Source organism: Anoplopoma fimbria, chromosome 15 (genome assembly GCF_027596085.1).
Source record: "Anoplopoma fimbria isolate UVic2021 breed Golden Eagle Sablefish chromosome 15, Afim_UVic_2022, whole genome shotgun sequence".
In the NCBI taxonomy this organism is placed as follows: domain Eukaryota; kingdom Metazoa; phylum Chordata; class Actinopteri; order Perciformes; family Anoplopomatidae; genus Anoplopoma; species Anoplopoma fimbria.
This window is the reverse complement of record NC_072463.1, coordinates 4,917,960-4,932,062: the sequence shown is the minus strand read 5'-3', so window position 1 is coordinate 4,932,062 and position 14,103 is coordinate 4,917,960. Positions and strand designations below refer to the sequence as shown.

Here is a 14,103-nt window from a genome sequence, read left to right as displayed (position 1 = left end):
AACTTTCCCATATAGATAACTAGACGATAGAGCCCAAGTATGATTTTAATCTCAGAGGTCATATTTGTTTGGTGAAGTTATCAAAGTGTTTCTGTGTATTTTGGTACATGTGAGCCAAAACCAAAGGCTTGTATGTGGACTTAATTAAACAGTTTCTAATCACTAAAGAGCACGAGTTAGCTTTCTTCCAGTAACCTGTATCAGGTCAGGTTCAGGTGTAGGATTCCCCCCCGTTTCCATTGATCTCACGTCACCGTGTCCCAGATAGAAAACCTGACTATCAGGTTTCAAAGCAGACAGGATACTAGACATGTCGTGTTTTATTTAATTAACAAGGAGATCGTTACCAAGGGAAGACAGAGAAATAGACACCTGAAGAAAATGCTGAGACGTTATTTGGGTTTCCTCTTATTTATTTTTCTTTTCAGCTATTTAAAAGAAAAAGTAAACTCACCCATCATTGTTTCATTCATCCCAGTAGTCCTGCAACAGACACAACATAAAAGTGTCATCTCAGTGATATTTACACAAATTTACAGGTTAAAAAACACAATAAGAATATCATATTTGTTGACAACATGCACTGATATTCAATCATTACTTTACCTTGGCAGTGTCTCATCCTGATGGAGCCAGCCGACCGTCTCACCTTCTGCAAATTTCACCTTTTTCTTCATGTCAGGTATCCTCTGAACAAGCATCCATCTGTCCAAACTGAGGTCAGTCCAGGTAATTAAATTATAGAGCCCAGTGGGTGTGTCCTTTCACATAAAGCTCCAGCTTATTTGTTGAACCAAATGAGAGAAATAACAAACTTTTGCAGTAAAATGTTCTGGATTCAACACTAAAAAACAACTTGTATTCAGAGTTTGCATGCTCAAGTTTCATCCATGAAAATCAGGTGAGCTGAAGGTTTCAAACTCACGTCAAATGCAAATATTGTGTCCCTCAACATGAAAGAGCAGGCGGTAAAATAAAAGAATGAAGAAATGTTTCTGTCTGGAATTTCAATCTGATTCTTCCACGGGATTAAACGTGTTTTTTCAAATTCATATCTGCGCTTTCAATCGTTCTAAAAGGGATTTGGAATACTGATTTTACATTTTCACTTTGAATAAACCTTTAGCTTTAAGTTAATTACTGATGTAAGCATTACGTTTATGTTTAAAAACATGGTTGATTTGAAAAGTCAGCATGGTTTTATATATATATACTTCCCCACAGGATGAAATTAAATGACTTTGGTGGTACATAAACTATTTACTTTTCCATTAGTACCATCACCTGGTCTTTTATTTTGTAGTCTAAAACTATAAATTTATGACGTTGGCATATTAACATTTCAATTTTATTTATATAGCACATTTCCACACATTCGCCTCAAGGGGCTTTGCAGTCTGTACAGCATATGACACCTTCCTTTGACCCTAGATTTGGAAAAACTCCAATTACATTACATTACAGTCATTTAGCAGACCCTTTTATCCAAAGCGACTTACAACCAGCAAGCTTATATTACATATCATTACATATCAGTCACCCATTCACACACTGATGACACACTGATGACAGACTCTAACTGACATTCACAACATCCAGTCCACACCGATGGCAAGCCTTGCCAGCTTGCCCATCAGACTCTAACTAACACTACGCCACAGCCGCCCATGCAAGGTGCCAGCTGCCCATCAGACTCTAACTAACATTCACGCAACATCCAGTCCACACCTTCGGGAGCAACTTGGGGTTAAGTGTCTTGCCCAAGGACACATCAACATGGATTGCCAAAGCTAGGTATCGAACCTCCGATCCTCTGAATGGAGAACGACCCTGCTCTCCACTGCGCCACAGCCCATACCAATGTAAGCACGCTGGCATTAGCATTTAGCTCAAAGACCCACAGAGATGCTACCAAGGCTCTAGACTCCTTGTCTTGGTATATTCTAACATCACAACTCCCTTTATTTATTTACTTTATTTTGTTTTTTATATTGTGATATTTACACATCCATAAGTAGATGTTTCCTGTTTTTTATTCTTGTGCTTCCTCTATCATTCAATTTGATATTGTGTATTCATGTGGTACTTTTATATTGTTTATAATTGATAATCATCTCCTGATTGGAGATGCAACTGCTCTGTTGATCCTGGTCTGTGTTTTGCATTAATATACATTAGAAAGCCCCTGAAAAATACCCTTAGAGCCACGGTACGTTTAAATGCACCAGCCAGTGGTTAGGTGGCGTTTTGGCATGCTGTTGAACTCAACCAGTGGTGAACTCCAATATTAAATATGCATGTCCTGTGTCATTTGTTGGGATTAAAGGGACCCCATCTCTCCTGAACCTGGGTAATGGATATTCCCCCTTTGCTCTGTGTGTCTGTAGAAGAGACGGGGAATTCCTCTGATAAATTCCCAACGGCGTTCTCTCCCACAACACTTTCTCTGTTTGTTACCACCAGACACACCCATACCAACCTACCAACCTGTTACTGAATAGAGCTACGTCACCTTATTCAGAAACGTTCTTTGTAATATGAGACATCTTCTTCCCCATCTGCAACTCGCCTCATCAACAAGGCCCGGGACCCGGTCTGACATGGACTCTTATCAGATCCCAGAGACACGTCACGCTACATTAACGACGTCTTCACATCCGTCTATACACGTTACATTAAAGCACATCTTTGGGAAAATATAGCTCGTTCTTTTTAAACTTCACACTGTGGACCTTTGCACATTCCTTGGACAATTTTGCACATTTAAGAACAAAACTATCACTTTAAAAAAAAAAAAAAAAAAAAAAACAGCACAGCTCTTTAATTTGAATTGAATACACAAATACTGTACCTCCAAAAAATATTCCTTTTTATATATATATATATATATATATATTTAGCTATATTTTATATAGATTTTACAGTATTTTATTGTAATTCTTAATTATTTATTTATGTTTCTTTTCTTTCCTTTTTTATTCTTAATTTGTTTTCTCTTACTTTGTTTAGCTTATTATGTTATGTACCAAAACAAACAAAGTCAATGTACTGTCACATTCTTGGCAATAAACCAGATTCTTATTCTGATTCAGTCATTGAGAGGCACTAATGCTGAATAAAATATGAAACTGGAAATAAAACAGTTTCACATTTAAATCCCCTCTGGTGTCTTTTCTTTCCATACAAATTTGCCAGCAAGAGAAAGTGCATAGCCTCTTATTCCATTTGCAAACAACTCTCTTGGTTGTCAGTAATGACTCAGCACAATGGTATGTGGTTTGATATCTATATAAAAAAATTAGTTCTGGTCCGCAAAACTGTGAAGCAGCTAGTGGACTTGATAACTGTTTACTTTGGATTTTAGTTACATTATCAATAAATTAATCTGCATGTAAACTGTGTCACCATGCAACAATAACGTCAAGCAGACATTTTGACTTTCCTTTATTTGGGTATACTGTCAAGTTCCTAGGTGTTTTTCAACTCTTGCCCAACTTGAAATGGCCTGGTACATGAACCTCAAAGAACGCACGGGACAACTCTTTCCAACACAGCTCAATTTTTATTTATTTTTTTCCTTATTTGTTTCTTGTTGATGAGTGGTTGGTCCATCAGGTTGAAAACCTTCAAAACACAAAAAGCATAAGTTACCCAAACATGCAAATAAATTTTAAACAATTCTCAGTACCAAGTACCAAGGCTTACAACAGGTGGAATTTCTGAAACAATCCCAACTAATGACTAAGAGAATGCAAACAGTATGCAGAAAGCTCATCAAACATTAACCTAAGTTGAACAATCAACACAATACACTCAACCAAAAGCCAAACTCTGAACTGATATGCATGCTGTCTGTATAAATGATTACTAAATAATCATCACAATAAAAAGTCTTGTTACCGTACCAGTGGCTCCTTTGGTTGTACCTCGAGTTGAATCCTTTGTTTGTTGCTCTCTCTGCTGATATGCTTGCTGAGAGACCTTCCATTCACAGGTGTTCCAACTTAAAAGGGTAATGAGCAGCCTGCACTGGCCTGCCGGTGGTGCATTGTGGGACTTGTAGTTTTTTAAGGCAAAGTCATGTGAGCTGATATGAACTGAAATTAATCTTTACCTCAACATATACTAAACCTAAGGCTTTGGTTTAGTCTTTAAGTTTTAAGGTGGCTCAAAATGGCCTTTTTTACAGCAGACAATTTGAGGAAAAGCACAGATGTAACTAACAACATGACATGTGAGCCACCATGGACCCTGAAACTGAAACTGAAACAGCAACATAGAATTCAGCCATCATTCATTTTCATTATTTGCACCTGTGCTTTTCCTCCACTCAGTCAAAAAGTATTCTTATGACAAAGCATATTGTATGGAATGCATTTAGAATGGTTGGCAACATATTAAAGTAAAGTACACATGATTTGTAGTTAGGGAGCTTGCAAGTACAATAACTTTCACCTTATTATTTGACAAAACAATCTCACCACAATGTTAAATGTGCTGCTCTGCACCATTCCATTGTTACTCTATTATTACTTAGGTGGAGTACTGACAGGTTATTACTGCAGCTCTTCTCAGCATGATGCAGCACATTTCTCTTTAGCAGTGGGGTTCAGCCCAAAAGGAAAGTGAAAGTGCAGTGTTGATGATGACGTGATGGGAAAGCCCAGTTCACCTTCCCTAGCAAAACAGCACAGAGCTTCGGACTCTCAGATCAAAAGCAGCACTCAGCAGTAACGTGCATCAGACCAAATGACACAGTGTGAAGACAGAGGCTCTGTGAAGCCTTTCCAACTGCGGATGAAGAAAATGAGGGGATTCAGAGGACTAAGCAGATCTTGGAGGACCGACAGCAGGAGACCTCTAATAGAGAATGACATACAAGAGGGTAAGACTCTTCTATGAGTTGCTTTTGTTTGTAAATGCACGAATGAGCTCCTTTATTTATTCAGACTCATTATTTAGATAATTGTTATCCTTTATATCCTCTATTGTCTGTCCTGTAGGTGTAGATTTATATTTCAATGCAGCTTGAAATTAATATAATTGTAAATGCACTTCTTCTGTTGGTGTGAGGAATGTGCAGTATCGAAGTTATACAGTATATAGATTATATTATTATATTATATATATAGATTTTTTTAAAAAATTTTTTTACTGTTATAATGTTTCTCTGCCTTGTTTATATTGTTCTTGCATTTATTGATTCTGTTTTTACCATGTAAAGTGCCTTTGAGTAGCTTTTAAAATGCTATATAAATAAATTGTTTTATTATTATTATTATTATTATTTATTATTATTATTATTATTAGAACATCTGAAAACTGAGATATGAAATGGTGAATTATCAAAACAGATTGGCTCAGAAAAACACAACTGCAGTAAGAAGTAGAACTGCTTTTACTCTTCTGATTCAGGTCTTCTCTAACAAATGGTCTATTAAAGTGACAGAGGTATGAAACATGTAAAAACTGTGAACAACAATTGAAAGTGGAGAGAATTCAAAGTGTTGGAGCAGTATTTGGACAACTGTAAAATCAGATTTTATCAAACTACTGCATGCTTCCTGGTGTTGATAACTGGCCTGTTGGGATTTTTGTGAACCTGAACAAATATTTGATCATTATTAACCTTGAGGAGTGTCTTGAAGGGAAACTATGCAAAAAAACAGGTTGACTTGTCATTGGTCCAGGTTTTATTTCCTCCGTACTTCCACAAAGAAAAACCAACCTGTTACTCTACTTTCACATGGCTATTTGCAAAACAATGCTGAGCAGCCAAGAACTCGATTGATGAACCAGAAATAAAAATAAAATGTGAATGGACTAGAAAGTAGGCATAGATTAATGATTATTCTTTTTTGCAAAGCACAAGTACAGCTGATGGTGATGGGAATGTCGGTAGATTTGAAGGTATTTGGTCCTAAACCAAAGAATGTGATGAGCTGGTATTTTGACCTGATGGTGGCGCTATTTGCAAAGTCTGAAATCACCAAAGTTATTAGAATTCAACAGTGTCTGTATAAAATGTCATGGCAAATGCCCATTATCGATTAATCTGCAGATTATTTTCTCTACTAGTCGACTGATTGTTCTGTTTAAGATTCTGAAAATAGTGACAATGTTTTTTTTCTGTCCAACCAACTGTCCAAACCTCAACATTACTGCTAATAAATTAACATTATTAAAACATCAGAACATCATATGCATAGCCCAACAAGAATGAGAATTTTTCAAGAAACTAAAGCTGCAAAATAGTTGTAGTGAAGTAAAAAGAACATTACTTCCCTCTAGTGGTGTAGAAGTAGGAAGTGGCATGAGATTAAAATACTTAAATCAAGTACAAGTACCTCTTATTTGTACTTAAGTAATAAGTTACAGTCCACCACCACGTTTAACACTCATAAAAGGAGTAAATCAGTACAACTGTGACATACATGTTTCATTTCTTTGTATTTTACAGTAATATTTAAGGTGTTTTTACCCTAAAAGGCTTGCATTTGACTCTTTCATAGACCAGGCTTCTAGCAGCTATGACAACCTAACCCACACTTCGAACAACAACGAAGAACGACGCCGGCAGAGTGAGGAGCAGATCACACTTCAAGAACTAGTTGAACTTCTGGGTATGGCCCCTGAGTCCTTGACCTCAGAGGACGGATCTCTTGGCTCAACGCGTCCTGCAGAACAGCAGATTGTTGTTCGCCTCATACAAACATTTGTGAACCAGCACTTCCCGAAGCCACCGGCCACTGTGGACCAAAACCTCTATCAGTACCTGTTTAATGTGCAGACAACTGTGAAAAAGGAGCTTGTGAGGCTGGGTCCCCGGTTGCAATCTGAGGGGTTGATCGAATGCTACCATCGTCAGACATTTGATCATCTCGATGATCTACTTCAAATCATCAGCTCCCCCGAGAATTCCTTTGTGCTGATGCAGTGGGTCCTACATACATATCTGAGGTATCTTTCTCTACTTTTTTTACCCACTCTATCTTACCAGGTATCAGGGTAGTATTTGAAGCAAGCTTACATTAACAACAAACCTCTGTGTTGTGTTGTTGTAGGTGCTGCCATCTGGTAGTGCTTGTAAATCACTACAAACACAGACAGGGACATGAACATATGTACACCCACAAAACAATAACACTTAAAATGACTAATCCAGAACAACTCAGTGCTGAAAATAATATAATTATATTGTTGAATTTTATAAATTAAAGTGATGGAAAAGTTCATTATTCTTAGTTAGCATGCACCAGGAGGCTATACACCCTGTTCTTCCCCAAGGGCTGTATTTGTGGCGACCACACCACAAGCGTAATTTAAGCTTTAGCCTGTTAGCTGTGCTTTTATTTGAAAAACGGCCTTTAATTTTGTAAATACGGTACTTATTTACATTTTATTGAGCATAAACACATAATAAAAATTGTTTTATACATCTAATGACCTGTAACTGGACAATTTGACATTTTGGGATAATTAACACTCTTGCTCAAAGTTAGATGAGAATATTTATATCACTATCTTGATAAATATTAAGCCATTGCCAGCAAACAGTTAGCTTAGCTTAGCAAAAAGACTGGGAACAGGGGGAAACAACTAGCCCAGCTCTATCTATCCAGAACTCTAACAAAGTCCACCAACAAGTACCTCTTAAACTCACTAATTCACACGTTACATCTTATTAAAAAAACAAGTTTACTGGTCCCCGTCAATAAATATATCTGCACATAACCCATTGTATATGTGGCAAATTGTCGTTTTTACACTTTTTTATTTCGATAAAACAAACAAGAAGCTTTCGACGTGCTGGAAGGCTGGTTTTGTTATTTCTGTACAGAGCCATGCTAGCTGTTTCCCCTCGTTTCCAGTCTTTGTGCTAAGCTAAGCTAATCATCTTCTGGCTGTCACTTCATATTTACAGACAAATATTTTCTAATCCACATATAAGCATGTAAACATACAAAAAAATGTCACAATCTACTTCTTGTATTCTGAATAACTCTTTTATTATCTCTGAAAAGAATTATATTTGATACAGATGTTGCTGCTCAGTTATGATATTGGTATTTGTGTTACTTTCCAGTAAGGACCTGCTTGGTCATCCTGACCTTCAATATATGGATCCCATAAAAAACATTGACCTCCTGCTGTTAACCGAGTGGGTATCGAGAGCGAGGGAAAAACTGCTTGAAAATGTGCAGGTACGAATATGTACCTTTTTAAGCTTGTCCTTGGTAGTACAATTTAAACACCTCATCATATTAAAAGATACTACTTGTTTGTTTAACCTCTTACACCTTTTATGAGGTATTTATGTGTCTCTGATAGCCAGCAAGCTAAATCCCCCAAATGCCATCATTACTTTATTGTGTCTTTATTAGCTATCAAGCTAAATCACAATACTCCCCTCAAAGTATTGTGAATTAGCTTGATAGCTAACAAAGACACGATAAAGTTATAATAGAATTACTTCTGATGTATGTCTGTGTGTATATTTTGGTTCACAGAAAGAGATTAAACAGCGCCTTGAGAGAATTCTGCAGATTGAGAGAAGAAACAATGCTGATGATGAACTGTATGTAGACACAATTCAGGTACTTACTGACCCAGAAATATACTATAGGAGCGTCTGTTGTTTCTGTAAAGCACCATATGGAAGGAGTTGTGTGTGTTTGTGTGCGTATATATATATGTCTATTTATAACTTTATCTCTTTTTTTTCAATTAAATATTTGTTTGATTCCTTTTTTATATTCTATTTTTCAGTCTGTTCATTTGTTGTATAATAATAATAATAATATATATTTTTTTTCCTTTCTGTTTCTGTTTCTCTTTAAGTGCATTGAGGCCATGCCCAAAGAATTACTCAAAATCAGCCCAAAACTGTCTGATGAAGTGCTTGAGATTTGTTGCAAAGAGCTGCTGATATTTCTAACACGGTGAGAAAAAAATGAAGGATTTCCACATAGACTTTTATGAACATATATATCATGATAAAGTCAGTACGTTGCATTGCTAAGACTGCATATTTTCTTTGGTTTGTAGGTACACCGCTGAGCAGCGTGACATTCTTGTAGAGAAAGCAAGAATGGACGAACCAGAAACCGAACACTTCTTCAAGACTTTGAAGAACTGTAAAAACCTCAAGTGAGCATTATCAATTCAGTTCTCATTATCTCATTATCAAGCTTGTTATTGTTTCTTAAAACATATTTTATCTGCAAAAATAATAATAACACACTCTGTAAACAGCTAATGCAACATAGTAATGTAATTAAAATACACATGGTGTATGTAGCCTAAAGACTTGATGACTTGACATTTCCTCTCAGGGAGCACGTCCAGACCAAAGCTAAAGACTTAGGAACATCCCCTCTCAAGGAAATCATGACCGAAGCTGAGGCAAAGCTTGAAGACATGGAGGCTTTTACTTTGAAACTTCTGAGGGAAATCGTATCTGACATTGCAGAGGTAGCTGGTCAACTTAATCACAAATATACTGTTTTCTTACATTTCAAAACAAGCATATTTTTCTTTTGAGAAATGTCAAACCATTATTATTGTTTTGTTAAATCGCAGAGCCACCTCAAGAAATACTTCAAATCGGATAACACTGAATTCATCCTCTTAATCCATGAGGTGAAGAATCTTTTCTTCAAGCTTTCGAGCTATCAGGATGTACAAAAGGTAAGCCAAAAAATCTGAGCTCCAACAGTCTTGAATCTTTTTTCCCTCCTAAATTTCTATTTCTAAAAGATCTGAAATATTCAAAAGTTTAAGTGACAATGAACAACAACAAAAAACTATTTTCTGATTTATGTGGAGCTCTGTTTTGCCCTTTTGAGTCTGGCAAAATGTCAATTTTTTTCAACATTTGTGCTTATTTGTACCAGACACATATACGTTTCCATTCGTCCATGAACAAATACATTTAAAAGAAAAGAAAAGTGAAAATTAATGTTCCATCCTTGATGCGATGCGGAAATTATAGACTTTTTTTTTTTATTTAAGACCGGAAAGTTTCACTTAAGAGTTTGTATTGGATTTATTAAAATGGTGACGGATTAATTTGCAGATATGCACTTTAAAAGTATTGAAATGGAACCCAAAGGGAAACTATATTACATGCAGAAAAATACAACGTAAATTATCTCTGAATAAATTGTAAAAAATATGAATTTATGGCATCATTTTTGTGTCTAAATATGTTTGTGTTGTTTCATTCTTGTTCTTCTCTTTGCGTCTCTCAGAGAGTGATGGACGAGGCCTACAAGCTCATCGCTCACATTTACCTCAAACGTCTCATCCAAATCAGGCAGAGCAAACTGAGGAAGTACTGGCATGATGTTAAACAAACATTGGCTGAAGATGCTTTGCTGCTTCACAACAACATCTCAGATCTGGTGAGGTCAACGCTCTGCTTGTTCTTATGATATTGATTTTATTAACAGCTGGATAAAAGCCTTAATGACCTGTGTGTGTTGTGTTGTTTCAGGCTCCTGGTGTTGATCAGTGGAACCTCATGCTGCTGAAAGTCAAAGAGCTATTGGAATGCAAAGACCTTGATGCGACCAAGATGACAGCTGCAAAAATGTACGAGGAATGCCGGGCGTGGAGGTAAATCTTTCTTATGTTCCTTACACACATCCGTGTCCGTTTTTTTCCAAAAAAGTTGGCGTAGTCATCTGTGTAAGTTAAGAAGGTCCGATCAATAATCAGAAACACGCAAAGATCTGTTCTGTTAAAGCACTAAACATTACTGGGTTAACCTTTGTGCTACTGGGTTAGCCTTTAAAATACTGGGTTAGTGCTTGTTCTATTAGGCTAGAGAGTTCTATGAACTATGACCCGTTCCTTGTTCTTGCAATGCAGACACAAGAAAAGGTTTGGGTTGTCAGAACTATGAACAAGTTCCTCCGCTCCATAAACAGCTGTAAAAGATAATAATAATGTGGAGTTCCTTTTTAGGGGCCACAAACGGTGCAGGTTTTCTTACTTTTATTCTACAATCTCTGGTTTCACTTGGGCTCTCTGTTGATTTGTGTTTCCTAAAGTCGATGTTTTCGTTTTGGAATTTGCCTAAAGTCAGCATCTAGTGGCCATTTAGGGAAGTGCATCTCACTAACTCCTCCTGTTGTTTTGTCTGCAGTGAGGACCTGGAGCTCCTGCCTGCGATACTGCAATGGAAGGGTCTTTCTGGATCGCAGATTAGGGAGGTGCAGTTTGCCTTGGAGGACATCCCTGGCTTTCAACCCAGACCCAGAACTTCATCTGGGTTCTCCTGTTTTACCAGATGGCTGATCTGCTGTCCAAGAGGCTCGTCTACAACAATCATAGAGGACAGGGCTGATGTCAATTCTCAAATCTATGTGGTAATATCCTAATCAATGCACTGTTAGACGATGTGTTTTTGGTAACTTCAGCTTTAAAACCATCAAACTCTTGGGGTTTTATTGGTTGTCAAAGTTGTCTACGTTCTTAAATATGGACTTAGTTTGAAAAAAATATGTTTCAGGACATTTGCAAAATTATTCTTTTGCAAAACGCTGTACATTAAGTGTTACATATTTCAGATCTGCCAACCTGTACACATTTTATGTTGCAGGTACGCTTTTTGACACTAAGTACGTACGACTTTTCAGTCTGAGGTACGCAAAAAGCTGGTGACGCCCATAAACTGTATGAAATATGGCCGTAGGTTTCCGAAGAGCCGTTGTGAAGCTCAAAGTGGGCGGCTCCGACCGACGCCATCTTGGTTACGACACAGCCTGACCGTTACTAAACCGTTTATTTGTACCAGGCTGTAAACATGTTCCATTCTGCTGTAAAGATGGGCATTTTGACATGGAGGTCTATGGGGATTGAATCACTTTTGGAGCTCACATTTTTCAGCTCCGGAGTTTGACGCTTGGTGACGCCTCGTGATGTTGACCATTTGTGCAATACTCGAACAGTCTCACAGCAAGAGGCAGCAGCAATAGCCTAACGTTATGTATGTATTTGCCTCAGAACCTGCTGGTTCACCAGCCACTTAAGTTGGAAAAGTAAGTTAACTTGTCTGTGTTGCAGATGGTTAAACGTATGGGAGTTTTTATAGAATTCATCATTTTAATTATTGCAGTCAAACCGTTATCCTAACGAGGGCATGCAAATATTAAAAGGGATCAAATTACAACAAAGCTGAATATTGAGGTCTATGCCCAGAAAGAAAATACCATGAAACGTTAATGTTGTTGTAATATATTATGAAGGAGAGATGTGTTAATTCATTTATATGTTTTAACTTTAAGGATAAGAGATTAATGGACAAAAAAGAAAAGGTGTTAGTCTTAGACTTTCTTTAAAGTTGGCAGGTTTCCATATTTAAGTTTTTTATGTTCAATCAAAACACTGGAACAAAGAATTTAAAGTCAATAAAGGGAAAAGTAAACTTTTTTTGTTTTCTTACACTGTTACAAAATGGCACTACTTTTGTTTCAATCCCTTAAATGCTCTTTATTTTGTTGTCTTTTAGTTTACGTACTTTCATTTGCTCTGTGTGCTGAAGGTACTAAACGTTAAAGATGTTGAACTGCACTTATCTGTCTCTTTATTATAATTTAATATTTTAATATTATTTATTAAATTATTTATGTGAATACATTGATATTTTATGGACAGTCAGTCACACAATTTAAAACTTCTGTTATAAGAAAAGATTCTTCTGGTTTTGGTAACTTAAACATTTGTGCTGAGTACTTTTTGATTTGTATATCTTAATAAAATCAGGGTAAATATATATATATATATATATATATATATATATATATATTTACTCTAATTTCTCCATGTTAAATTTTGAATAATGCATTTCAGTGAAACTTCAGGTACTTTTTTGTGTGAGTATTGGTGTACTGGTTTTAGTTCCATCTTCTTTCCCAGAAAAAAGTTGTATTTTATGCTTCAATGTAACAGTTCTTTGTAATTTATTAGAGTTAAATATTGTAATCTTCTGTGGTGGTTGTCTTTGTACAGATGTTATATATCGGGTTACAGGGACACAAAAAAACAGTTCTCTTTTTCTGTCAGTAAAGCAATTAATAAAATGATTCAATGAAAAGTCGTATTTTGGCTGCGTATTCATTGAGCCGTCACCAGATGGAGACGAACATCAACGTACGAAAATGGGACTTGATTGAAAGTTGTAGTGAAACAGATAAATGTGAGGAAACACAAGATGACTAAAGCAATAGGACTGGATATTTTTGTCACACAAAATTATGTTTATTTTTTCCTACTTTTCTCATTAACCCTTAAACTCCATTCTAAGGTCATACATGTAACCTGTAAATAGGACTCTATCAAGTACACTTTGCTTTATTTTGAAGGCTTCATGTTGAAGTTCTTTATTTTTCATATGCACATCAATCCTAGTGAACTGGATTAACAATAACACCTTTAAAAAACACTCATACAATAAGTTTAAAAAGAAAATAACTTAAACATAAACATGAAATAATGCAGAAGATGAAATATGTGAATCAAATATATGTAAAATAGGATAAAATAGAAAAGAATATAGAACAGATGTGCACATGTTACCGCAAGTCCTTCCTTCCTGCTGCTGTCAGGCTGCACAACCAGCTCTGCTCCCAGCAGACCACATGACACTAATACACTAATACACTGTGCAATACAATATTTATAATAGTTTCTGTCTGTATATATAATATTACTGTGGATTCTCTATTGTTCTTTACTGTTTTTTACTGTTTTTTATTGCTCATTTGCTTATTTATAATACTTATTTTGATCTTGTGTTTATTTTTTATTTACTATGTCTCTTGTTTGCACTATCCTCTTTGCTGCTGTAATCCTGTAAATTTCCCTTATCTTATCTTATCTTATCTTATCTTATCTTATCTTATCTTATGTTCATGTACAGATATGTCATTTATAAATTTGTGCAAAAATACATGATCATTTAGAGCAGGAAAAGACAATAATCCTGCTTTAACACAATAAACTGTATTTTGGGAATTATCAGACAAAAGGAAAGTTCTATAGTGAAACAAAACAATGACAAGAGGTAAAATGTGCATCCTGTTACTATAGCGATGC

The 14,103-nt window shown here is 36.1% G+C and overlaps 1 protein-coding gene across 1 annotated transcript; it reads left to right on the top strand.

The window, feature by feature from the left end:
• The first annotated feature begins 4,695 nt into the window (after nucleotides 1-4,695).
• On the top strand, nucleotides 4,696-11,490 carry LOC129103818 (exocyst complex component 3-like). The gene is made up of 11 exons (XM_054614422.1): nucleotides 4,696-4,885; nucleotides 6,513-6,960; nucleotides 8,087-8,204; nucleotides 8,511-8,597; nucleotides 8,842-8,942; nucleotides 9,049-9,150; nucleotides 9,336-9,474; nucleotides 9,583-9,690; nucleotides 10,254-10,406; nucleotides 10,499-10,620; nucleotides 11,153-11,490. The coding sequence occupies exons 1-11, from the start codon at nucleotides 4,750-4,752 to the stop codon at nucleotides 11,385-11,387; spliced, it is 1,749 nt and encodes a 582-aa protein (XP_054470397.1). The 5' UTR covers nucleotides 4,696-4,749; the 3' UTR covers nucleotides 11,388-11,490.
• Nucleotides 11,491-14,103: the final 2,613 nt, after the last annotated feature.

Coding starts and splice junctions, on each gene's coding strand:
- LOC129103818 (XM_054614422.1), top strand. CDS start 4,750: ATGACACAGTGTGAAGACAGAGGCTCTGTGAAGCCTTTCCAACTGCGG. Junction 9,151..9,335: donor AAGAACTGTAAAAACCTCAA/GTGAGCATTATC, acceptor ATTTCCTCTCAG/GGAGCACGTCCAGACCAAAG. Junction 10,621..11,152: donor GAGGAATGCCGGGCGTGGAG/GTAAATCTTTCT, acceptor TTTTGTCTGCAG/TGAGGACCTGGAGCTCCTGC.